Source organism: Elgaria multicarinata, chromosome 17 (genome assembly GCF_023053635.1).
Source record: "Elgaria multicarinata webbii isolate HBS135686 ecotype San Diego chromosome 17, rElgMul1.1.pri, whole genome shotgun sequence".
NCBI classification, from domain to species: domain Eukaryota; kingdom Metazoa; phylum Chordata; class Lepidosauria; order Squamata; family Anguidae; genus Elgaria; species Elgaria multicarinata.
In genome coordinates this window covers 26927652-26952710 of record NC_086187.1, presented here as the reverse complement: position 1 = coordinate 26952710, position 25059 = coordinate 26927652, and the positions used below count along the sequence as shown (strand labels likewise).

At 48.3% G+C, this 25059-nt stretch overlaps 2 protein-coding genes across 3 annotated transcripts; one reads left to right on the top strand and one right to left on the bottom strand.

The window, feature by feature from the left end:
- Positions 1 to 476: 476 nt before the first annotated feature.
- GID4 (GID complex subunit 4 homolog) lies at positions 477 to 15291 on the bottom strand. The gene is made up of 6 exons (XM_063143253.1): positions 15067 to 15291; positions 8698 to 8757; positions 8421 to 8528; positions 7415 to 7516; positions 6428 to 6558; positions 477 to 4810 (listed from the first exon to the last, which is right to left on the bottom strand). Exons 1-6 carry the CDS (start codon positions 15265 to 15267, stop codon positions 4747 to 4749), a joined length of 666 nt encoding a protein of 221 aa, XP_062999323.1. The 5' UTR covers positions 15268 to 15291; the 3' UTR covers positions 477 to 4746.
- Positions 15292 to 15766: 475 nt separating this feature from the next.
- Positions 15767 to 24352, top strand: ATPAF2 (ATP synthase mitochondrial F1 complex assembly factor 2). Of its 2 annotated transcripts, none has more exons than XM_063143252.1 (8): positions 15767 to 16317; positions 19160 to 19204; positions 19542 to 19687; positions 20516 to 20613; positions 20877 to 20957; positions 21883 to 21995; positions 22557 to 22624; positions 23353 to 24352. In XM_063143252.1, exons 1-8 carry the CDS (start codon positions 16185 to 16187, stop codon positions 23488 to 23490), a joined length of 822 nt encoding a protein of 273 aa, XP_062999322.1. In that variant the 5' UTR covers positions 15767 to 16184; the 3' UTR covers positions 23491 to 24352. The 2 variants fall into 2 exon arrangements, with proteins under 2 accessions (XP_062999322.1, XP_062999321.1); XM_063143251.1 differs by having other exon boundaries at positions 22509 to 22624.
- The last annotated feature ends 707 nt before the right edge of the window (positions 24353 to 25059 follow it).

The following is a 25059-nucleotide window of genomic DNA, read 5'->3' as shown; positions in this document are numbered from 1 at the left end:
GTCTGTAATTTTTACACCTGTTCCAACAAGTGTGGGTAGTAGCCTGGCCAGTCTTCGAAGCACAACTTACATGGAAGTGACAGCCATTGTCAGAACACACAAATGGGCAATTCCCCCCCCCCCCCCCACAGATGCAGGACTGCTTCTGTCGAGACACCAGTGAGACGAGATCAGGGGATGGACATGCATTTTGGAAGGTGCAGTGAATGGGAAAGAGCAGGGCACCACTGAGCAGCATTTCTGCTGATCCCATGACCGAAGCTTCAGTGTTGTACATATTTCCTGGCCCACACGATGATCAGCAGAAGAATTGCAGATAAGAGATTCCAGCCATATTTGAGCACAATGTTTATTTTTTTAAAAAAACAACACCCCAAAAAGCTCAGCTCTGCCTACAAATTGTAGGACCAAATTCTTTCTGATGACCCACTGCAACCCCACCCCACCCCTTGTTAAATAACACACACAAAGCCTCATTAAATTCATGTTCTTTTAATCTGGACACTGATAACTCTGGAAAAACTCACAGTCCCTTTTCTGCAGTTCATCTATAAATACTCTTTAATACTCTGATTTACAAGTTAGCTTTATAAAACCTTTTCAATAAAACTTGGAAGATCCCACTTTAGAAGCCACTCTGCCTATGACAAGCCCTTGCCCCGTCCCAGCCTGGTAAGACTTGTCTACAAGCACAATGCTACCGTGCTTCATGCTTTTTGTTTTAGCATCTGACCATTTACTGAAGGGGGGAGCAGGGAGAGAATGAACGTCAAGTCTTTAAGGAAAAAGAGCTCTGTTCCAAAAAGCAAAGCCAACTTTTCTTTAAAGCCTGTTTGTTCCGGCCCTTTCACCTTCTTGGTGCTGTATGATGTTGTGTACAGAAGCACGTAACGAATCAGGTTTACACCTCAGAATGAGAAGAGCCCTTTCCATATAGCACATCCATGGCTTGGTTTGTGGGACCCTGGCTGGTAGCTCCAAGGGGCCTTCTGCCACATTTTCTGTAAGTTACCCAACTCTCCAATTTAGAGGATGGATCCTCCCATGAAATGCCAAGTTTGCATAACGAAGGGAAGATAAAATTCCTGCTGCAACGTGAGTTACAATGGAGAGGCCCTTGGTATTTTCAACAGCTGCTTGGAAGGATGGATTACAGCAGGTGGACTTTGACCATTTTAGAAGATTTTTTTTCTAGCATTCTAGAAGGTATTAGGTTTTAAAAAAACATTGCTTAGTCTGCCAGTTGATAAAAACACATGTCATACAATTGTATGGAATCAAAAGAACTTCAAATTCATCCAAGAACTGTGCATCTCTCCTCCTCCCCACCCCACCCCACCCCCAAATTTCTGGATTTTTGGCTTTGAGACCTCATTCCCAGCATCTCATTATTTCAAAATGCTTTTAAGAACTCCTCTCAGCTTTAAGACCACTTTGACATGCACCACAGAGTTGCTGTAAAACTACCACCCCCCAAACCTAAAGCCCTCCTGCGCACGTGGAACCGGAATCTCCATTTCTTGAATTCTGGCCCGAAGTGGTGGATGTGTGGCCACAGGGACCGAGGTGGGCTTTGCCTATATTGTAATAAAGGGGCCAGAAGAAGGAACGTGTCCAGTGTTAGCCCTGAATATACCACACTTCTAGCACTGGGCCTTTCAGGGGCGAGACAAGCAAGTTGCTTTGCCCCCCAGAAATGATACGCCTCTCTCACACCCACACAGTTCCTTCTTGTGTGTTACACCAGAGGTCACAGAAGAGGAAGTACAACTTGCTTGGGCTTCCTCTCCTTCAGCTTTGTTGTTTACATGCAACGCTAATTCGGATGGGCTGAGGTGATCTCTGAGGAGTCATTCGCTTCCTCCTGTGATAATAACTTTTAAACTCAGGCTGAGGAAAGAGACACCTTTTCCTAACATCACATCCCCTGAAACTAAAGAAAGCAAAAGGCACGGTTAATTGTCTGTCTCTTAGCAAAATGCCGGCTTGCTTAAAAGTAGTGAGAGAGAAGCAGAAGGGAAGGAGCTGCTGTTTAAGGTGGAACATAGCCTGGGGTATTAGTCCCAAAGTACTGAAGAACCTTTATTATTGTGCGTGAGCAATCACCTATTCAGCGAGGAAAGTAGCAGAGGGGCCCACACCCTACCAGACTTGCCATTTCCCCCCTACTCCTACCGAAGCACCCAGTCCCATCCTCTGCGCCAGGCTAGCAGAGTTCAACAGAGCAGGATAATGACCATGCTAGGCACCGCCGACTTCCCTTCAACGAAGCAAAGCAATTGCCCTCTAGGGATTTTTCCAGAAAAACACCCGTCTGACTTCACCACTCATGCCAGCGGCCAGGCGAAGCGTTGCCTTTCCATCTCCTGTGCGCTGTCAACACTTCCATTTGAAACACGTTTCTGCCATGTTTCCTCAGCTCTTCACATCTTGCCTCTGCCTCCACTCCTGAATGGCAGGCACCTTAAAACTACTTTGGGGCTGCACTGGGGGTGGGAGGAAGAGGAGGCCTCGGCCTGGGGGCATCTTGTTTGTGATTAAGGTGAATGCTTGACCTGAAATATACACGTGCTAGCAGAGATCCATACACTCCTGTTAAGGCTTCAGTTAGCAATTCAGCCACTGCAATGTACAGTACATGGTTAGAAGGAGAACACAAACCGCAAGCCTGAAGAATAATCCAACACTTCATTAGTGAGGGCTTTGCCTCTCTTCCCCTTGCTATAAGCAAAGAATACCCTTAAAATGCTCAGCTACCTTGTTCTGAAGATATAGGAGACAACTACGCATACTATGCACTGAAAATGTTACAACTCTGCACCCTGGCAAGCCAAATTCTGCGCCGAGGAAAGCAGGACTCTGCAATTCGCATAATGACTGTCAATTGAGCAACTGTGCACACACTTTTTGGTTTGCAGAATTTATTCTGGCTTTGCTGGCCATGGGGAGGTCAGTGAAGCCTTGCCCTGCCTGCCTGCCACCTTATTCAATTTTAGCCACCGTTCTGCCTTCTAAAGTGTCAACACTTACAAGCTGACCATTGAAGCTATGAGGGCTAAAAACCTGACCTCTAACCAATAAAAGCTAAATTCCACACCAGTGCCACACTCTGCACTTTTTTCTGTGCTCTCTCAAGATTGCAGCACACACAGAGCCCAGGCTGTAGAGAGGGGAGAAAACTCACCTGCAGCCCCAACTAACATGCCTACTTTCGGAGGTCTGACCCATCGTGAACGACAGCAACGCAGGATGATTGGAACCTAAACAGCATGGCTGTGCTGTTATCCTTGGCCACCTTCAAGGTGGTAAAATACCAGCTCCTTCTGGCCAAACTCCCTTGACAGAGCTGTTTTAAGCTACCCTGTAAATCCTAGGTACCTGTGGGAAGGGACAGAAAGATTTGCAAAGGGTTGACCATTTTTCTGCCTTCTTGCACAGTGACAAATGGTGCAACATTCTCACCCCACAAAACCAAGCAGCTAGGTAGTTGCCACCACCCACCCACCTACCCCATGCCAGCAAACGGTACAATCATGCAGCCTCCAAAATACCTTCCCTGGATGAGTGCCACGTTAAAGAGGACAACAGCTTTTGGACTAGCACACATATACACACACGCACACAATTTGGCACGCAAGCCGTAAGTTATTGAACATTTTGAATTTCCTCCATATTTTTTATGGAGGTTTGTGGTTGTTGTTTTTTGTCTGAGGAAATCATAGCAAACATCAAATGTCTTCTGTAGCATGAGGAGTTGGAGCAAGTGCCAGGAGCTCAATTTTCACACCACCGCTATATTCTTACTCTGGGATGAGTGGGTGTGAACACTGCCAGATGGTTGCACAGAGAGATCACCACCATCAGCCCACACTGGCTTCTACTGCTTTCACCATGGAAAGGAAAGCAGCCACAGTAAAATGTAAGGAGGAACAAGGTGTGCCTATACCATACAGTCCTTGGGTCAGTGGTGGGGACGATGGGCCATAAATGTATTTTTGAAAAAATGTTGAAGTCCTTAAAAAAAAAAAATCCTTTAAGATCGCAAACTTTGCATAAGCATAATTATGTTGCCTGCTCCCTCAGACCGTTTCAAGCTATTTCCCCCTTCGGGTGAATCAAGACCATGACCCGGGCCTCTGTGACCGGCTAACGTTCCTGAGACGCAGCGTCGCCAGCCAAGAGGAACAGGCGATATCCGCCGGAGCCTTCGCCTTTGGCCAGCTGCCTCCTTAGTGGACGCTGCAGCCGTGCGCGCTGCACACAAAAGCCTCGAGCGCTGCTCAGGCCCAGCAGGGAAGCAACCTGCTCTTAAGTATTACCCATAGCTAGAGCAAAGGGAGAAAAGACATAAGCCGACGGTAGCTGACGTTTCCTTCTACTTGGAGGGAATCCAGCCAGGCGCAGCCATTTCCTCCCCCAGGAGGGGCAGAAGGAGAGGACTGTCAGTGATCAAGAGACTAGCTGTGCAATAAGAAAAGTGCATTGAATGGTAGCTTTAAAACCAGATTAAAGGATCAAGTTTGCCACACAGCTGGCGGGAGGATCAGGCCCCGGCAGCCCCACAGGTTCACATTCATGCTCTCACGCCAGTCCGACACTGGCAGGAGGAGAGCCTGGAGTCTCTTGTCCTGACAGGGACATCGCAGTTGTCTTAACAGAGCATGCTCTCTCTCTCTCTCTCTCTCTCTTGCGCTCTCTCTCCCTGGCCCCACCGGCCATCTCTTGGTGCTGCTCTTGGTATCGCTGTCACCGGAATTCGTAAATGGGGGCACTGTACTCAGGAACATGAGTCAAATTCAGAGATTGATACCTGAAGGGGTAAGCAAAAGGATTTTAATCGAACCGTCTATCCCTTCTTCTGCTTTCCATCAGAGCAGTGGCTTTCAAACGCCGTACCATTTGGCAACTCTTGCCACACGGCAGAACAGATCAAAGACCTCCTGTAAGCAGCCATGGGAAACGTGCTTTGAGCGTTGCGAAAGATGCAGAGGCTTGGCCCAGAGGGCACTCCACTGGTCCAGGGTTCAAGTCACATCTGCTGGTCCAACTGTCTTGCCACACAAGACTGATTGCAAAATCTAGAATGCGCCAAATATGCCTGGGGCAGCAAACTGCAGGGCGAAGAACTGCAATGGGCAGGCAAGCTTGCTCACCATTACTGATCTTCACACAGAGCAACTCCCTTTAGATGATTCGTTTTATCCTGCATTTCTGTAAAAATAAGAGCCCCCCGTAACACAATTTGAAAGCCACTGCATGAAACAAAGAAAAAGAAAGGAGGGAAAAGGAGAAGGAAAAACGGACAAGTATATCCGTTCAAAACCCAATCAAGTTCAAATAAAACCACATTACACTGCATCCCTGCCATTAGGTATGTTAATCAAATTTTAAATCCCAAAGGCCCTCCCTTCCTGTTACCTTGATACCCATCCAAGCCCGTACCTTCCTCTCTCAAGCCAAGAAGTTTACTTTCCTACAAATTTGTTTATTATGCATCATGTCTTCTTGTTTCATTGGGGATCAAAACACAGAGGCATAGTTTAGCCAACTGTACTCAACTTAATTAAACCAAGGTTTGAAGTTGGTTTAATATACTGGTTTGCCCCGAAGTTGTTAACCATGGTTTCCTGGTTTGGCCAAGCCAGGAAACTATGGCTAATTAGAGGTTTCCTAGTATGATTGCTCATGCCACAGAGGGGGGAACAAAGGCAAGCAAAATGCTCATTCACATCTTGGCTTATGAAGCTATGAGCATCTGAACCCAGCCAAAAGTACTGGTACGTGAGGTACTGGTTCCTTTCTATTCGGCCCTAGTTAGGCCTCATCTAGAGTATTGCATCCAGTTCTGGGCTCCCCAACTCAAGAAGGACGCAGACAAGCTGGAGCGTGTTCAGAAGAGGGCAACCAGGATGATCAGGGGGTCTGGAAACAAAGCCCTGTGAAGACAGACTGAAAGAACTGGGCATGTTGAGCCTGGAGAAGAGAAGATTGAGGGGAGATAGGATAGCACTCTTCAAATACTTAAAAGGGTGTCACACAGAGGAGGGCCAAGATCTCTTCTCGATCCTCCCAGAGTGCAGGACACGGAATAACGGGCTCAAGTTACAGGAAGCCAGATTCCAGCTGGACATCAGGAAAAACTTCCTGACTGTTAGAGCAGTACGACAATGGAATCAGTTACCTAGGGAGGTTGTGGCCTCTCCCACACTAGAGGCCTTCAAGAGGAAGCTGGACAACCCTCTGTCAGGGATGCTTTAGGGTAGATTCCTGCATTGAGCAGGGGGTTGGACTCTTGTAGGCCCCTCCTAACTCTACTTTCTATGAAAGCGTGGTTTTTCCTTGCCATGGTGATTCAGCCCCAGTTTGGATCGCTGTGCTGCAGAGGGAAGCTCTCCTGCCAGCACTCCCTGCAAAGGTGGCCTCTTACCATTCTGAACTCCTGTGATAGTAATAGCCCTCTATAGATGCTGCAGATTTCTGGAAGCATATGTAATAAAACCCAGCAAAGGAAGCCCCGCTGATGTCTTTGATGGTATGGTCGGGGACCAGGAACTGCTCCTGCAGGAGAGTTAACAAGAAGACAGAAATTTACAAGTGTGCTGAGATGCAGAATCCTCTTCTGTACTTCTTTGACTGTGGAGAAGGTTTTCTGTTGCTACAGTTCTCTTTGGAAAAATGCACTGTTCTATAAAACATTAATTAGTATGGTTATCATACCAACCAAATTAGGTATTTTGAAGTTGCAATTACCTTGTTTAGGTCATCTAGCCCTAGGAAGTGTGTGCATATACACACAACTGGTGAAGTTAGCATGTTCATAGCTTTCGGTGCCTCCATTTATTATTATTGCTTAAAATGCAAATAATGCAAGGGAAGAGAATACTATTGAGATGTCACTAGTATTCCAATGAAAATAATTTATTAAGGAAAGCCTTTGAAAATGACGTTTAAACTTGTGTCCTTTATTATCTTTGCGGAAAATGGCGCTCAATGGCGGAGCGGCACCAGTGCACCACTGCCAAGCACCCTGCAGACCGCCCAGCGCCACTCGCTGGGGTCAGTGAAGCGGCGGGAGCTTGGCGAGTGCCGCACAAGGTGGTCGTTACGTCCCTAACTTGCAGCAGTCAGCTAGACAGCAAGTGGCCTTGGACAAGTCACTACCACTTGGCCCACCCTGCCTCATAAGGCTGCTAGGAGGATCACATACAGTAGCTCTACAGTTTCTGAGTGAAACTAGGGGTACGTATGCGCTACGGGATAGTTATGACTCCCATTTTAATTATGGGAAACGGCAGCTTAGAGACACTCGGCCACAGCCCCTCTCTGTTCACAGCTAAGGTGCAATCCGGATCTAGCACCCTTTCCAGACAGGGCCTCTGCAAGGCACCCTGTGCGAACCTGCACAAGAACTCACCTTCCACCTCATGAAGACAAAATCGTCGTTCTTCAGATCCTCATAATCGAAGTCATCAGAGTTAAATGTTTTTGCGTACTGGTAAAAGGCTGGGAATTTCCCCTAGGGAACAAAGGGAAAATGCAGCAGTTAAACGCCAGGGGAAGATGCATACCACTCGACTCCAGGCAAATTCAAGGACCTGCCAGGTAATCAAGAGCCCGACCACAGGTGCTAACCCCGTGGTACTAAGGGGATCCTTTTCAAAACAGGATGCAGATGCTGCCTGTCCGCTCACCCACCCTGCTGGTCACAGTAGAGTTGAAATCAGAGTTTAAAGCACAGTCTTCTGGTGATGATACTAACTCAACCCCAGTCAAAGCCAATGTGGACAAAAAAGGGAAAAAAAATACTAAAAGCAGAACTGCCTGACCTCTTGCTACAGCAAAAACAAAGACAACACCTTAAAAGTGAATTGCAGCCCATGAAAACTTATGCTGCAATAAATCTGTTAGTGTTTAAGGTGTCACAAGGCTGTTCTTGTTAAAAGTCCTGCTCCTAGACCCTCTCACTCATGTGTTTTATGTAGCTCAGAGACATTTAGTCAGAAGCTGCCCAGACGCTGCTACCAATTCCCATCCTCCAAGCCAGAAGCCGAAAAAACATACTCAAGGCCACCCAGAAACATTCACTGAAGTAGGGCTTCAACCAAGCACCAAAGGCCCAATACTGTACACTGGATGAACAAGGATGTAGTTCTCACTGAGCAAGTAAACCTGTGCCTGAACTATACCATTTCAGACTGCCGGGGAACGTTTCTCCACAACCCCAAAACATAATTTTGCAGAGAGCGCTGGCAAGTAAGGGAGAAGGCTGGACGAGAGCTCTAAGGTACCCAGTTTTACTACGTGGACATGATCTCTTCTATGGAGGGACATTCCATCATGTGAGCCCCCACCTGCAGTCAAATGCAGGACAGCCTAGACGCAGGTTCACCACCTCTGCCAGAGCCAGCCAAGATACTCACCCAATGTTTACGATCCACATCTTCATCCGCGTCCCACTTCCGTGTTAAAAATGGGTGCTTTTTACTGATTATTTCTCCTTCAAAGAAAGTTGTAAGGGTTGGGTATTCCTGTAAGCGAACGAAGCAGGGACGTTATGAACACATTGGAATCAGCCAGGCAAAATTTATTACCTTCAAAACAAAGTTAAGTGTGGAATTATTATTTTTTAACACTCCCAGGGAACAAAATGCACAGAGTAACAGCCTTGGCCTAAAATACTTTGCAGCATGCACGTACCTCCGTAAGGCCTTTAATCTTCAAGTATCCACAGAGATAGGAGTTTTCCATGTCTACATGCTGGAAGACAAAATGAAAAGCTGCCCATGACTCTGCCCAGAGTAAGAAGAATTAGGAACAGCAGCAAAATAGAGTCCAGCTACTAAGTGGTAATCTAGGAACAGCAAGCAGCATAAGGTGAGGAGCAATCCGAAATGAGAGAGGGCATAAAAAGCTTGCAAGGTCAGACCAAAGGTCCACTTAGTCCGGCATCCAATTAAGTTACAATGGCCAGCCAGACACCTCCAAGAAGCCCACAAGCAGGGCATGAAGGCAACAGCATTCTCTCCCCCCCCCGCCCCACCAAACCTCATTATTGCTCTTGATCTTCTGGTACTCTGATGAATTCTGCCTCTGTACATCAAGTTCCTATTCAGCTTTCATGGCTAATCTCTAGCCATGCAGTTATCAATTCAGTTCTAGGCTGCTCCTACACAGCCACAGAGTGTCAGTACTCTTTAACCACTGGGTACAGTTCTGCTTCCCTGCTCAAAGAAGCCCTCCAAAAGCAGAGAACAGGCAAACCTCTCTGTTAACCTTGGAAGGTGAGGCAAGAAAAATATTGCTCATTTCTAGGCGATGACAGGCCTGGGTTCGTGTTGATTTAGGCACCACCCCTACAAAGATAAGGGCATAAGTAGTGCCCTGATGCTGTTATCAGACCTAGGGTCCATCTAGTCCAGCACTCTGTTCACACAGTGGCCCACCAGCCATCGGCCAGGGATGAACAAGCAGGACACGGTGCAACAGCACCCTCCCGCCCCATGTCAAGCGTTCCGAGTACCAGCATAATCTTTCTAGATGCTCAGGCACCCAGGAAGTTTCCAGCCCTTCTCCCAGATGCCGTAGCATTAACAGGGCTCCTCTTCTGCCCCGTTTCCCACATCCTCTCGAGGGGCCTTACGGCTTTTATTTTTCTGAAAGGGGGAATAGGTAGAGGACACTGCTTTGGTTTCCAAAGTGGCAGCAGCGAAGCTGGGGAACTGACCTCTTCCCGCAATTTGTAGGCCTCTAATCTGACCACACACTGCCACTCAAGATGGCTCAGAAAGTAGAAGAGTTACGGCAACACCCTGACACACATTCCGGCCTTTCCACCCAGCCTGTAACTTCAAAGCTCTCCTTGCCTCTGCAAACGCATATTAATTTGCCTCCTCCAGCCACCCAGCTTTCTGGTCCTTGTACTTCAGAGCCTCTGCCTCTAAATGCATTCATTCTGTCTTTCTTTCTCTTCCAACCTCTTCTGTCTTATCAAATCCAGATGCCTACACTTGAGTCCTCTTCCTGAGCTGCCCTGCTGCCTCTGATGTCTGGAATAGCCTCTCCATTCTCTCCCTATCAAGGAGATCTTGCAAATAAGACCACAAGGCTTACTACGTAAATTACAACCGGCCTACTTATCCAAACACACAACTTATCCTTGTTAGCTTGGGAGTGGGGGAGAACCCCAACCATCCCTTTTTTAGTTCAAAGGTATCCTCATCTGATCACCTGGAAGAAATTCCGACTTGCCTCAGATGACCAATGAAGTCAGTTTGAGCCAGTTATCAGGCTACTTTGCTTTCCCGCCTTCAAATGCCCTTGGTAAACAGTCCCAGTTCTAGCTGCAGAAGATGAATTTTAAAGATTCTGGCAGGACAGGTGATAACGCAAAGGTGGGCATCTAAGCCATAGAAACAACAGAGCTGGAACATGGGAAGTCAGACCCTTCGTCCATCTAGCCCTGTATTGTTGACACTGACTGGCAGCAACGGCTCTCCACGGTTTCAAGCAGGAGTTTCTCCTACTCTACCTGGGGATGCCGGGAATCAAACCTGAGACCTTCTCCATGCAAAGGGTATGCTCTATCACGGTCGCTCTCCAAAGAAAGAACCCACCAGCTCCACAAAAGTAATCCTCATCACATCACTGACAAATATAGCACAGCAAGCAATGGAAGACAATGCCCAGTGGAAACTATTCACGGCTCCTGACCTTACGACTGTGGCATGGCTTGGCTACGCTTAGGCCCCAAGAACAGTCTAAAGTCACATCGCTGCAGGTCTGGATCTAACTGCTGCCTGGATGGGAGCCTGCCCAGGAACATGTAAGCCGCTTTGAGCTCTTTGAAGGAAGAACAAGGCACATGTGTAACCGAAGAACAGGGGAATTTGCTTTCTGGATGAGACCAAAGGTCTGTTTAGTGCAGCATTCTGTTTCCAACAGTAGCTGGCCAGAGGCCTCTAAGAAACTCATGAGTAGGGCTTGAAGGCGATGGCCCAACCCTGGTGGATGGGACTGAGGCACAGGCTGTGTCAAGTGGTGGAGATATTTAAGATGCCTCTTTTGAGGAGCACAGCCTCCTGAATCAACAGACAGAAGGACACGCACAGAAACAAATTACAGTCGATCACCTCAGAAGAAATGTCCAGAAATCACTCTCAAAGCTGTTCTGCCTACATAGGGAATGACAGGCAGCCTTGAAGAGGAAGGCCCTCAAGGCCTGCCCTAAAGACTAGAGTTGAAGGGGCAAGACAGGGGGGCACAGCCAAGATAGCAGAAAGGAAACACAGGCATCTCTGGGATAGAATATCCAGAATCAGAGCATCAGGACTCAGGGCAGTGGGGCGTATTTCAATGGTGGAAACACAGGACTGGGGCAGAGAACGGCAGCACCTCTAGGATGGGAGCAGGGAGCTATCCAGAGTAGGAGCAGAAGGAGCACTGGCCGATAAATCAGAAGCCATTCTTAAAACACTCACTATTACTGTTAAGCATTGGAAGCACTCCACGCAAATCAATGAAGTAAGCCAGGGTCTAACCACCACTGCACCCCGATTTTGTAGACCAGGACACATGAAGCTAGTCTTCTACAGTGCTTTGGACCCTTAGTCCATCAAGCACAGTGCTGTCTACTATGTTGCCCAGCAGTGGCCCCTCCAAGGTTTCCAGCAGTATCCTTTCCCAGCCCAACCTGGAGAAGCCAGGATTTGAACCTGGACCCCTCTGCATGCTACAACCCCATGCTGGGTCAGACCAAGCGCCCATCTAATAAATAATAATAATAATAATAATAATAATAATAATAATAATATATTTATTTATTTCTTACCCGCCTCTCCCTTCGGATCAAGGCAGGGAACAACATTAGAACAGGAATCAATACATCTTAAAAATTCTTGATTTAACATTGATCTGGATAGGCCTGCCGGAAAAGGCTAGGTCTTAAAATCTGCCTTAAAATCACACAGAGTGTTAATTTTACAAATCCCCTCCGGCAGGTCGTTCCACAATCTGAGGGCGACAGAAGAAAAGGTCCTCTGGGAAACTGATGTCAGCCTAATTTTAGCTGACTGAAGTAAGTTCTCCCCAGAGGACCTGAGTGTGCGGGGCGGACTGTATGGCAGAAGCCGATCCCGCAGGTAACCTGGAGCCAAACCATTTAGGGCTTTAAAGGTAATGACCAACACTTTTTACTTTGCCCGGAAACTAATTGGCAGCCAGTGGAGTGATTTTAATGTTGGGGTGATATGCTCACCCCTAGATGTACCGGTGACCAACCTGGCTGCCATATTTTGGACTAGCTGAAGTTTTCGAACTAGGTACAATGGTAGCCCTATGTAGAGCGCATTGCAGAAGTCAAGCCTTGAGGTTACCAGCGCGTGCACTACTGTCTTTCGGTCTTCTGACTCTAAGAAGGGGCGCAGCTGGCTTATCAGCCGAAGCTGATAGTAGGCACTCCTGGCTGTCGCATCCATCTGGGCTGTCATTTGGAGCGACGGATCCAGGAGCACCCCCAAACCGCGAACACAGTCTTTCAGGGGGAGTGTAGCCCCATCCAGAACCGGTTGACACACCTCCAAACCTAGGTCAGAGCCCTTGACAGCAAGCACCTCTGTTTTGTCTGGATTCAGCTTCAGTTTGTTTTTCCTCATTCAGCCCATTACCGCCTCCAAGCATTCATTCAGAGGAGACACACTATCCTTAGCTGATTATTATTATTTATTACACTTATATACCGCCCCCATAGCCAGGGCTCTCTGGGCGGTTCACAGAAATTCTAAAAAATTAAGATAAAAACGAGTATACAAAATTTAAAATTCTAAAACACAGAACATACACACATAAAGCATTAAAAACTAAACATGTGGGTAATTAAGATGTGCCGCTATATGCCTGGGCAAAGAGGAAAGTCTTAACCTGGCGCCAGAAAGATAGCGTTGGCGACAGGCAAGCCTCATCAGGGAGATCGTTCCATAGTCTGGGGGGCACCACTGAAAAGGCCCTGTCCCTTGTTGCTACACTCTGAACCTCTCTCGGAGTAGGCACTCGGAAGAGGACCTCAGACGTTGAACGTAGCAACCGGGTATATTCACGTCGGGAGAGGCATTCTGTCAGGTATTGTGGTCCCAAGCCGTGTAAAGCTTTTATAGGTCAAAACCAATACCTTGAATTGGGCTCGGAAACATATAGGCAGCCAGTGCAAGCAGACCAGAGCAGGTGTTATATGTTCGAACCTTCTGGTTCCAGTTATCAATCTGGCTGCTGCATTTTGCACAAGCTGCAGCTTCCAAAACATCTTCAAAGGCAGCCCTACGTAGAGTGCATTGCAGTAATCTAACTTAGAAGTTACCAGAGCATGGACAACTGAAGCCAGGTTATCCCTGTCCAGATAGGGGCGTAGCTGGGCCACCAACCAGAGTTTGTAAAAGGCAATGATGGATCTAAAAGAACCCCCCAAGCTACGAACCTGCTCCTTCAGGGTGAGTGTAACCCCATCCAGAACCGGTAGAACACCCCCCCCCCCGCCACATCCTATCAGCGGAATCACCTACTAATGCTGTTGTCGAAGGCATAGAGAAATATATTTGGGTGTCATCAGCATACTGATAGCACCCCGCCCCCGCGCCTCTGGATGATCTCTCCCAGCGGTTTCGTGTAGATCAGTGGTTCCCAAACTTTTTCAGGTAACCGCCCCCTTGGTTCCACAAACTCATGCCCAGTGCCCTCTGCACGAGGCCCCTTTAAATGGAAAGCACCCGCCACAGACTATCCAAGAGAGGGAGGGAAAAGAGAGCAAACGCCTCTGTTTTGCAGCTGGCATAGCGGGGCACACCAAGCAGGGTATGTCTCTTCATTAGCGTTTTGGTGCTTTTGAAACATTTCAATTCACTGTTAAAAGGACTCTTCTTAAACTGTATTAATACATGTGTGGATTCTTCCTCTATATGGCTTGGGACCAAACTAACTTCTCCCATATGTATTTATTTATTTTATTATTTATTAATTACATTTCTATACCGCCCAATAGCCGGAGCTCTCTGGGCGGTTCACATAAAAATGTCCCTCGGTCCTAAGACCTACTGGAGAGGCGCTTCTTCTTTCAGTCCCCCTATGAAGAGAGATTGAAAGAACTGGGCATGTTTAGCCTGGAGAGGAGAAGATTGAGGGGAGACATGACAGCACTCTTCAAATACTTCAAAGGTTGTCCCACAGAGGAGGGCCAGGATCTCTTCTCGATCCTCCCAGAGTGCAGGACACGGAATAACGGGCTCAAGTTAAAGGAAGCCAGATTCCAGCTGGACATCAGGAAAAACTTCCTGACTGTTAGAGCAGTACGACAATGGAATCAGTTACCTAGGGAGGTGGTGGGCTCTCCCACACTAGAGGCCTTCAAAAGGCAGCTGGACAGCCATCTGTCAGGGATGCTTTAGGGTGGATTCCTGCATGAAGCAGGGGGTTGGACTTAATGGCCTTGGAGGCCCCTTCCAACTCTGCTATTCTATGATTCTATGAGGCAGCTGGACAACCATCTGTCAGGGATGCTTTAGGGTGGATTCCTGCCTTGAGCAGGGGGTTGGACTTGATGGCCTTGTAGGCCCCTTCCAACTCAGCTATTCTATGATTCTAAGAGGCAGCTGGACAACCATCTGTCAGGGATGCTTTAGGGTGGATTCCTGCCTTGAGCAGGGGGTTGGACTCGATGGCCTTTGAGGCCCCTTCCAACTCTACTATTCTATGATTCTATGAAAAGACCACTTTGAGCTCCCCCCTGCCGCCCCTTTGCCTCTTAGCGCGCCCCTGACACCCCATTGCCTCTTAACTCCCCCCTATGCAACCCCACCGCCCCCAAGGGGGCAATGCCGCCCACTTCGGGAACCACTGGATGTTAAACAGCCTCGGGGACAGGACGGCACCTTGCGTCACGCCACATAGCAGCCCCTTTCCCGAGCAGCAGCTGTCCCCCCCCCCATGCTCCCCAGCCCACGGGTGTCCCGAGGCGCCTGCCTGCCGCCGGCGGAAGCCTCTCCCCCCCCCCCCCCCGCCGTCGGCACCGGGCCGGGCCCTCACCTGGACCACCACCTCCACCTCGTAGGCGTTGCCCTTGGAGCGCTGCTGCCCGCGGAACTTGGCGCCGCTGTAGAGGCGGCTGGTGCTGACGCCCGGCTGGGCCGTGTTGATGGGCGGCGGCGGCTCGAGGCGGGCGGCGGCCGAGGCGGCTCCGGCGGCCGGGGCCGGCGGGGGGCAGCGGCAGGCGCTCCGCACCGGCATCTCGGGCGGGTCCCCCGGCGCCAGCGCGGCGCGGCCGGCTGGGCCGCCGTCTTCCTCCGCCCTCGCCTGCCTCCCTCGCTCGCCCGGCCGGCCTGCTTGTGGCGGCGGCGACGGCGCGGCCTGACTCGGCCTCTTCTCTCCCCTCAGAGCCTCCACTCAGCGCCGCTGCCTTTCGCGGCTCGGGATTGGCCGGCCGCGGAGCAACGCCCGAGTCTTATTGGCTGCCCGGCGTCACGTGCGGCAGGGTGGGCGGGGAGAGTGGAAAAAAATGACGGCCAGGCGACGCCGGTTCCCCCCCCCACCCGGAGGTAAATCGGCGACGGCGCGGCGAAGGGGACAAAACGCGCTTGCGAGGCTGATTGGCCGAGCACCGCTCGCCCCCCCCCGCCCCTTAGTGCGGCAAGATGGCGGCGCCCATGAGGAGGAGTTACTAGGAGAGAGAGAGAGGAGGGTGTGGGGGGGAAGCAGGGAAGACGAGGCGGGTTTGAGGGGAGGGGGATTTCCACAGATCCCACCAGGGAAGGTTTTTCGTCCCCTCCCCGTTAGGGTCAACCCTTCCTCGGGGCAGCCCAGATAAGCTCTAGGGCGTGGGGAGGGGTCTTCCCGGCCCCCTTCCCAGAATCCCCCCCCCCCACACAGGAGGGCCTCTCCTGAAGCCCTCATTGCTCTTCCTTCCTCTATTTATTATTTCCTGTCAGTCTTTTCCAAATGACCTGGGGACTTAGTTTTTATGTGTCATTGATTTAAAAGTGTCGTTACTGCTCGCCTTTGTAAAAAGGGGGGGGGGTTCTGAGGGTGGCAGCAATATCTAATGCAGTAGAAGGGTGATTCTGAGGGGTGGCAAGATCCCTGGTGGTTTGCTGGTGCTTCCCCCCTCTCTTCTTCTGGTTCTCTCCCCCCACCCACCCACTCCCAGAATGTGGGGCAGAGCTTTACAGCACCTGTTTTCCAACCGTCCCCTCATGGTGCGGCGTCTGTGCCCAACTTTCCTTGCTCGTGGTCCAGGGTTGTTCCCAGTAGTTTCAAGGCGGTCATATACACCACAAGCAGGTAAGGAAAAGACTGCAGGCAAACCCTGCCTTCCCTATAGACCAGAGCTTTCCAAACTTTTCATGTTGGTGACACACTTTTTAGACCTGCATCATTTCGCGGCACAGTAATTCAGTTTTACTAGCAAACCGGAGGTTAAACTAACCCCTTATAAGAGATACGGACACATACATAAATTGTAATGTGTTCGCGCGACACACCTACACACTGCAGCCGACACACTAACATGTCGCGACACACAGTTTGGAAAGCTCTGCTATAGACAGAGCACTTCTCCATACTCAGGATTGGAGTCTAGGTACCTATAGAGATGTGAAGGCCTGGAAAAAAACCGTTTCCCCCCCCCCCCCCCATGTTTTTTTCCTAAGCCTTTTTTGGTCTTTTTCCGAAAAATTGAAAAAAAATGAAGAAAAAATGGATTACGGGATGTTTTATTTTAGCATGATCAATAAAATGTTTAAGACAAGGTGTTCAGATGCTTAGTTCTCCAAATGATTTCTAAAAACTGTACAGTATCAGATTATTACAATGTCTGTGCACCGAGGACAAGCAAGTCCTAGGTTGAAAACTGAGACTACAACTCTCAAATGCAAGAGCAAGATGCATTTCTGCCTCTAGGGGGAAGCACTGCCACGGAAGCAGAGACTGAAACTGATAGCTATAGGTCAGAAAACGAGTGACTACATTTCATGCATATTCATTGAATCTTGGTCCCCCCTTTTTTTCTCAGTTCTTTTTATGGGAATGGGGGCTTTATATCTTGACACTGGAGGACTAGCAGAGACATGAATAATTTTCTTTGTTACTAATGTTGGTGGTTTCTTCAGTTGTTGTTTTTTAAAATTTATTTTTTTGCCTGCTCCTCATAAACTGGCAGAACCAAAGAGGTTCCTTACAGTTCAGGTGTTCCTAACAGTTCAGGAGCTTGTAGCTCCATTTGTTACCCCCAAAAAAGTTTAAAAAGTAAATTAAATTTGTAATAATTGTTTGAATACACTACTTTTAATATACCAAATGTAATAATTTTATGCCAAACCAACTTGGACATAATTACATTTTATGTTCCTAAAGTAACAAAGTGACTTTCAATCTGTAAAAAGTGCTAATGCATTATTTCAATTTTTCCAAAAAATTCCATTTCCCCCCGAAAAAAACCAGTTTTTTTCCATGGCTTCAAAATTTCCGGAAATTTTACATCTCTAGGTACTTAGGAGATGTAGTTCATCTAGCTCTGTATCAACTGACAGCGGCAGACCTCTAAGGGTCTCAGGGTGGGGTCTTTCCTAGCCCTACCGGGAGATGGCAGGCATTGACCCTGGAACATCTTGTGTGTTCAAAGCATGTACAAAGCTGCCTTGGGTATTATTAGCCCCCTGAAGTGCCATCTTTTTTATTTTATTTTTGTAGAAACGTCAAATAAATAAATGTGTTAAACCATTGGGCTGTGTGCATTCCCCTTAAATGTTGCCTTCATTTCCCCCAGTTTGACATCTGGTTTGATGTTTTCATGTTTTTGGAAATCTTGAAACGTGGAGCATGTTATAAGACCATAAAAGAAGCCCTTCTGGATTGGGTCAAAGTTACATTTAATCCAGCATTCTGTTTCCCATGGTGGCTAATCAGGGAAAGCCACAAACAGTGTGTGAAGGCAACAGGCTACTCCACACGGTTGCTCCATTTAATCTTGTTGCTGCCTCTGAACTTTGAGGTACTATTTAGCTAACGAAAATAGGCTGGCCCTCCGTCAATTTGTCTAATCCCAGTATGGACTGGACTGACATGGCCCAGTATTGGGCAAAAGGCGGGATACTACTACTACTACTACTACTACTACTACTACTAATAATTAATAATAATAATAATAATAATAATTCTAAAGCTCTTAAAGAATTTCTTCTAGAATTTCAAGATTTGGAAATTCTGTGGCCTGGGCATTTGATTTCAACCTTTCTTCAAATTGAATGCTTCTTCCAAGGCCCTTTAGTGAGTGGCCAGTCAAGTATCCTCCTGTTTTGGTAGCACTGGATGAACAGTTATGTCAGGTTTTCAGTTCTGGGAGTAGAGCTTAAAGATATCCTCTGAAGCCTTTGGCTGACTGATTAATTCAGAACTCAGCTTGTGCTTTCTACAAAGCAGAAACTACTGATTATTATCCATGTGTTGAAATGTAGCTGTTCCCTTTTTCTTTGTGGCCAGGGGGAGCCCTCTTTAAAGCCGATATAAGGCATCCATTATTTGTATTCAGTGTATTGTGGGAGATGTAGTTCACTGAGAAAGTGGGCTGGGCAAAGTCTCTGATGTGAGGCTGGTTGGTTGGTTAGCAGGCAGGCAGGCAGAAAGCCACTGGGGTAAGGAAATGCAGTCACAGCAGCTGTTCTAGAAGACTCGGCTCCATTCTATTCTAGACAATGTGCTAGATGTAAAATATCATGACCATTTACACCAACCCAGAAGCACATTTTATAACTGAAACTTTTTAAATTGATGGTTCTTGAGGTTTCTGCAGTGTGCTGTTCTTTCCTTTTATATTTGATACTTCACCTTCTCATTACAAATATGTTGGCATGCACAAATTCATACTAAAATTAGATTGCGAACACTTAAGCATCAAAGAAAGGGAAGAAAAACTTAACTGTGTAACATCAACCCAGCTAGCTGGAGGCTATGGTAGAATGGAGACAAGCATTCAGGCTGGCTATTGCGTACCTTTGAAATATATTCAATAATTGGAGGAATGGGGATATAATTTAAAGAGTTATGTCTCATTCCTATATTTGTCCAGATTATGCCCATTAGATACGTGCAGAGTTTATATGTTTGAGTATATATTTTTGTCTTGCAGAAAGGAAGAGGTTTTACCAGAATGTTAGCATCACTCAAGGTGAAAGTGAGTACCTTTATCTACTGTAGTTTATGACGTATAAATGCTGGAAATTGATTTACCTGGACATAAATTATGCACATGTATATATCACTGCTTATTTCTCACCATTCATTCTGCTTGTCACAAGGACAACTGTGTGTTTTTGCAGTATTTATGGCAAGATGTGCAGAATTTTATCATGCACTGAGCGAATGGTCACCTCTTATACCTGAGGAACTGAGGCCCACTGAAAATAAAGCGACTTCTTGCATGGTGCACCACAGGTGAACCTGGGGCTGCCAAAGCCCAGCAGCGTCATCCCAGCTTCAGGCATAGCAGCTTTTTAACCTTTCTTCTCCAGGTGGCTTTGAAATCAACTTGGACCACCGGAAGCTGAAAACCCCCCAGGCCAAGCTCTTCACAGTGCCCAGCGAGACCCTGGCTTTGGCCGTGGCGACCGAATGGGATTCTCAGCGGGACACTGTCAAGTTGTACGCCATGCACCTGGTGAGTGGAGTGGGCGGGTGAGTTGTACAAATGGATGACCTATGTGATAGCCACAAGCAGAGCAGAGCGTGCAGGGAGCTATAGGCCAAGGGTGCTTGGTGTCCCAATCTGGCCCCCTGGCTCTTCCCCAGAAGGCCACACCGCTTTCCTCTGGCTCTACCACTTTCCCTTGGTCGCCGTTTGGTGACTTCCCAGCTTTGGGGCAGTTCCACTCCACATTCTAAAAGATTGAAATGCCTCTCCTAAGGCTCAGTGACTGGCACTAAGAGTGTTATGCTAAAACAGGCTGGTGCTTGGGTATTTTGGCCCCACCCCATTTTGCCTTCAGCCCCACCCACCCTGAGAACGTCTCTGAAACTGAATTTGGCCCGAGGGCTGAGAGAGGTTCAGCACCCCTGCAGTAAGCTAAAGTTAGCTGGGTTTGCACAGGGTGTAGAATGAGGTGGTAGAGGGTCTGAGGTGATAAACTGGGTTGTACTACTTCAGATTGTAAGTGGGATATGCTATTTTTGAATATTTTCCAGTTGCTACACACACACACACACACACACTCTCACTCAAAAGAGAAGATCCTGCAAGCAAACAACCAGCATGTTAGGGAATTCCATATTGCTCCCTGTTGTGCTGTTTTTCTGCTTGCTTGTTTGTTCTTTTGCATAGGGAAGCATTACAATATGTGATGTGGTACAGCAGTCTGATGTGGCACAAGCCCTTTCTACCACCACAGCGCTTATGGCAGAAGAGAGATTTGAACTAGAGGTTTCTTAGTTTGCTTCTCAGTTTGCTAAACTTGCTCTGGATTGTTGCAATGACTTCCCTGCCTTTCAGACCACCTTGTGCAACACGGCTTTGGACAACCCATCCCAGCGAAACAAAGATCAGCTCATCAGGGCAGCTGTGAAGTATCTGGAGACGGATACCATCTGGTAGGTGCACTTGTAGGCTGCTGCAATTCATTCTAAGCAGGAGATTTAGAGGCCAGATCTGAAAAACCCTCAAACTGGGGAGACCTAGGTTCCTGCAGTTGCGCCAATATAGTCCACTTGAGGGCATTAGAATGTGACAAAAATTGGGCTTACTGATTTTGTTGGGAGTTACAAAAGCAGCAGCTTTGGTGTGCTAGGTGCAGGTGCAAATTTAACCCTGGAACTGTCTCTTTTTCTTTGGCTCTGTTTCTGGGGGATCCTAGCTACCGGGTAGAGGAGCCACCTGCCTTGGTGGAACTGCAGAGGAATGAGTGGGATCCTGTAATCGAGTGGGCTGAGAATAGGTAAGTGCACCTGTCCCGCGGAAGAGCTACTGGTGAAAGACATGCACACACCCTCTTGACCCTAGAGATAATAATAATATATTTGTTACCCGCCTCTCCCTCTGGATCGAGGCGGGGTACAACACAAATAAAAACACCGTAAAATACATACAACTAATTCAAATGTTTAAAACCAGTGCATCATTAAAAGCAGCAAACCATTAAAAGGCATCTTAAAATTCCACTGGGTAGGCCTGCCGGAAGAGATCAGTCTTTATGGCTTTCTTAAATTCTGGAAGACTGTTAAGTTTATTTATTTAGTTAGTTAGAATATTTATATACCGCTCCCCATTGAAAAATTTCGGAGCGGTGTACAAGATAAAATGAAAATAAAAACAGAATAAAACAGGTAAAACAAATTTTAAAAGAAGCAAATACAGAGATTCGAGGCTGCATATTAAGGAAAGGCTTCCTGGAATAAAGATGTTTTCAGGAGGCGCTGAACGGAGTTCAAGGTTGGCGCCTGCCTGACCTCCAGAGGCAGGGAGTTCCACAGGAGGGGAGCCACCACGCTGAAGGCTCTTCCCCTGGTGGACTCCAATCGGAGGAATCTCTACCGGAAAGCCATTCCACAAACAGAGTGGCAGAAGAAAAGGTCCTCTGGGTAATAGTTGTCAGCCTTGTTTTTGTTGGCTGGAGTAAGTTCTTCCCAGAGGGCCTGAGTGTGCGGGAAGGATTGTACGGGAGAAGGCGATCCCGCAGATAGCCTAGACCCAAACCATGTAGGGATTTAAAGGTGATAACCAACACTTTATACTTCACCCAGAAACTAATTGGCAGCCAGTGAAGAGATTTTAAGACTGATGCATCAAGGCGTGAAAGTTAAACCCTCTTTTTGGTGCGACAGGATTATTATTATTATTATTTTATGTACATCTCCCTCCAGGTACGATGTTGCGATTGGTTCGTCAACAAGCATCCTGGGCCCCAGCATCCCGCAAAGCACGAAGGACACCTTCGTTAGCCACCTGGCTTCCTATAACAGCTGGGCCCTTCAAGGTGAGGGGAGGGCTGTCTGTATTGCCAGTCACCCAACAGGTCTTTGCTTGTCCCCGGTCACACAGCATCCCCAAATCTGATGGATTTCAACTTGAACTGGGTGTGTCTTTCGGGGTTAAAAATCCTTTGGTCCTGATCGCTCTGCATAGCGGTGCTGATCAGAGGGGGAGGCAGGCTAAGGGGTCATTCGGTGGGGGAGATACATTTTGTAAGAACTTAAGAACAGCCCTTTTAGGTCAGATGAAAGGTTCGTCTTGTTTATGGCTGGGGGGTGCTGGGAGTTGTAGTCCAATACATACAGAGGGAGTCAGATTGGGGAAGGAGGATCTTTTATGTCCCCTCCTTGCCTCTCAGCAAGGAAAAGAAGAAACCTCTGTGGCGGCGACATGGGCGGGAGGGCGCTGTTGCACTCATGTCCTGCTTGGGAGTTCCTGGTTGACAGCTGGTTGGCCGCTGTGTGAACACAGTGCTGGACTAGATGGAGATATGTTCTTATGTTCCCCTTCTTGCCAGGCATAGAGTACATGATCACGCAGCTGAAGTCTTTGATTCTCTCAATAGCGCTCCTTGATAAGCACTTAACAGTTGAGCAAGCCGTCCTGCTGTCTCGCCTGGAGGAAGAATACCAGGTATTTTTTTTGCCACAGCACACATCTGGGGCTTTGGGTCAGGATACCTTGGAGATCCATACGAGCCTGCCTGGATCATCATCAGAGGTTCTGCATGTAATCCTGCCCTTATGCAAGATCAGATTGGTGGGTACCAGTGACGGGTCCTTCTCGGTGTTGTCACCAAGGCTGTGGAATCCCCTCCTCTTGGAAAACCTGTCAGGCTCCTCTTGTTTTAATTCTGAAAAGCTTAAGTCCAGGCTTGGGGAAAGGTGCTTGAAGCGAAAAAGCACAATAAGTCAGGGCAAGGGTCAACTCCCCTCAACTACGCACATTTTTTAAAAGGCAAAAGTTGGATCGCTTCCCATCCCTGCTTTTTAATTCTGAACAGAGAGATACACAGAGAAACAATCATGCTTGCTGCCATCACATCTAAGTGTTAGATGGAGTGCAAAAACACCTTAAACTCATAGAACTTCAAGCGTGGACGGCACCAAGCTAAGACCTTGCCCGAAAGGAGCGATCCTGCATTCATTAACATCACATAACACCCCTGCGATGTAGGTCGGGTAGGCAAGCAGCTCCTTCCCTAGGGATGGAGATGTCAGTCGAGCTGATTCTTCCCTGAGGGGAGGCCACAGCCCATATTGTTGGCCTGCCCTCCTAGGGAGAGGATGAGAGTTGCGATCTTATTCTGATGGGAATCTTGAAGGTTCTTTCCGCCTCGCTGTCCCTCTCTCTCCATCCAGATCCAGCACTGGGGCAACGTGGAGTGGGCCCACGACTACGACATGTACGAGATCCGTGCCCGCACGGCCGCTGCCGCCCTTTTTGTTCATCTCTGCACAGAGAGCTCCACCATCAAGCAGAAGCTGCTTCAGGACTGAGGCTCTGGGGTGGAGGAGCAGGTGGTGGTACTGGAAGGTGGCCCAGACCTGAATAGCTCACGGGGGAATCTCTGCTGCTGCTGCTGGTGACATTACTGCCCTCCGGAGGCTGATGTGACGTTGATGTAGCCTCAGCGCCTTGCATTGACTGGGTGATGTGGGGAGACTTGCGGCATACGGATGGAGCCCTGCTGTCCACGCAAGCGGTGTGGATGCTTCCAGTAGTCTCAGAACAGGGAAGGGGTCCTTGGCATGCTTCCTTTTGTCCAACCTTGGCTTGCGGCCTCTGACCGGACTTCCCTGTACTGCACACGTTCTGCCTCTCCTTGAACCCCAGGAAAGGTATCCTGGGCTTCTTCCACCTGGGTCCTTAGGCAGCCGCCCTTTGGGGATTCCATTCGTTCCTGGAAACAACAGGCAATCTCCCGCTGTGGTCGTTTGCACTGCAGGGGCTCACCAGCACGGATGGAGTTCTTCAGGGCTTCTACTTGAACATGCATTCCTGGTGGAGATGCGAGCCCCTGAGCATACTGCTGACCTTGAGACAGGGGACGCCCCAAGGCGGGCCGTGCAAGCGTTGCACCTTCTCAAAAGTTCCGGCCTGCATAACGAATCAAAAGGGGGAGAGAGATGGCTCCTCGCTCCTTCCCCTGAAGAGCCTTCCCCCACCCTGGCGCCCTCCGGAGGCATTGGGCTCAATTCCCATTGCTGTATCAGCGCACCTTTTTTACTGTTTGGAAGTAAAAATGGACATGCTTGGGCAGCCTCTTTGACACAGGGCATGGCGTTCTCTCCAGTTGTACTTCCGACACAGAAAAGATCTTCTTCCTCCTTTTCCCTGATTAAATTCTTCTGTTCGGCGCCTCTGCGTGCAATCCGGTGTGTGTTTTCCCCCCTCTTTCGTTTCAAACCTTTGCAGCTCCATGGTCATGTTCCAGGTTCAGTCCTCGGCTACTACAATGGTAAGGTTTCAGGTAGCAGAGCGAGCCTGGACAGAGGCAGCGCTGGGAGAATTCGGGGTTCTAAGAGGTGGAGTGTGTGGATGCCTCGGAAGGCTGTGGCATCTCCTAAGGCAGCTTAACATTTTCTATCAGTGGTCAAGATCCTGCCGGCTTTCCTCTGTGCGATCGACACTCCTGCCCCACCTCGCAATTGACATACCTTACACTGAATCAGACTCTTGATCCACCTAGCCCAGTATTGCTGACACGGGTGGACAGTGGCTCTCCAGTTTTTCATGCCCTACCTGGAGATCAACCCTCCTTTGAAGTCAGCTTTTCTCCTTGGGAAGCAAGGAGCAAGGGAGAAAAGTGTGTGGGGGGGAAGAGTTTAAAAACGAATCGGATTTCCCAGGTGTGATCACAGGAGAGAAACTTTTGAGTTCAGGCTTCTTAAAAATAACTCCCTACCACCACCACCATCTCCCAGGAAGGCTGCAAACACACATATACCAGAGTGTGTGTGAGAGTCATAGAAAAAGTTCTTGGGAACAGCTTGCCCCAGACATAAAAGCTGTATTATGTACGTTACAGACACTGGAAGGTTTGCAGCAGGGATTTGGTGTTACGA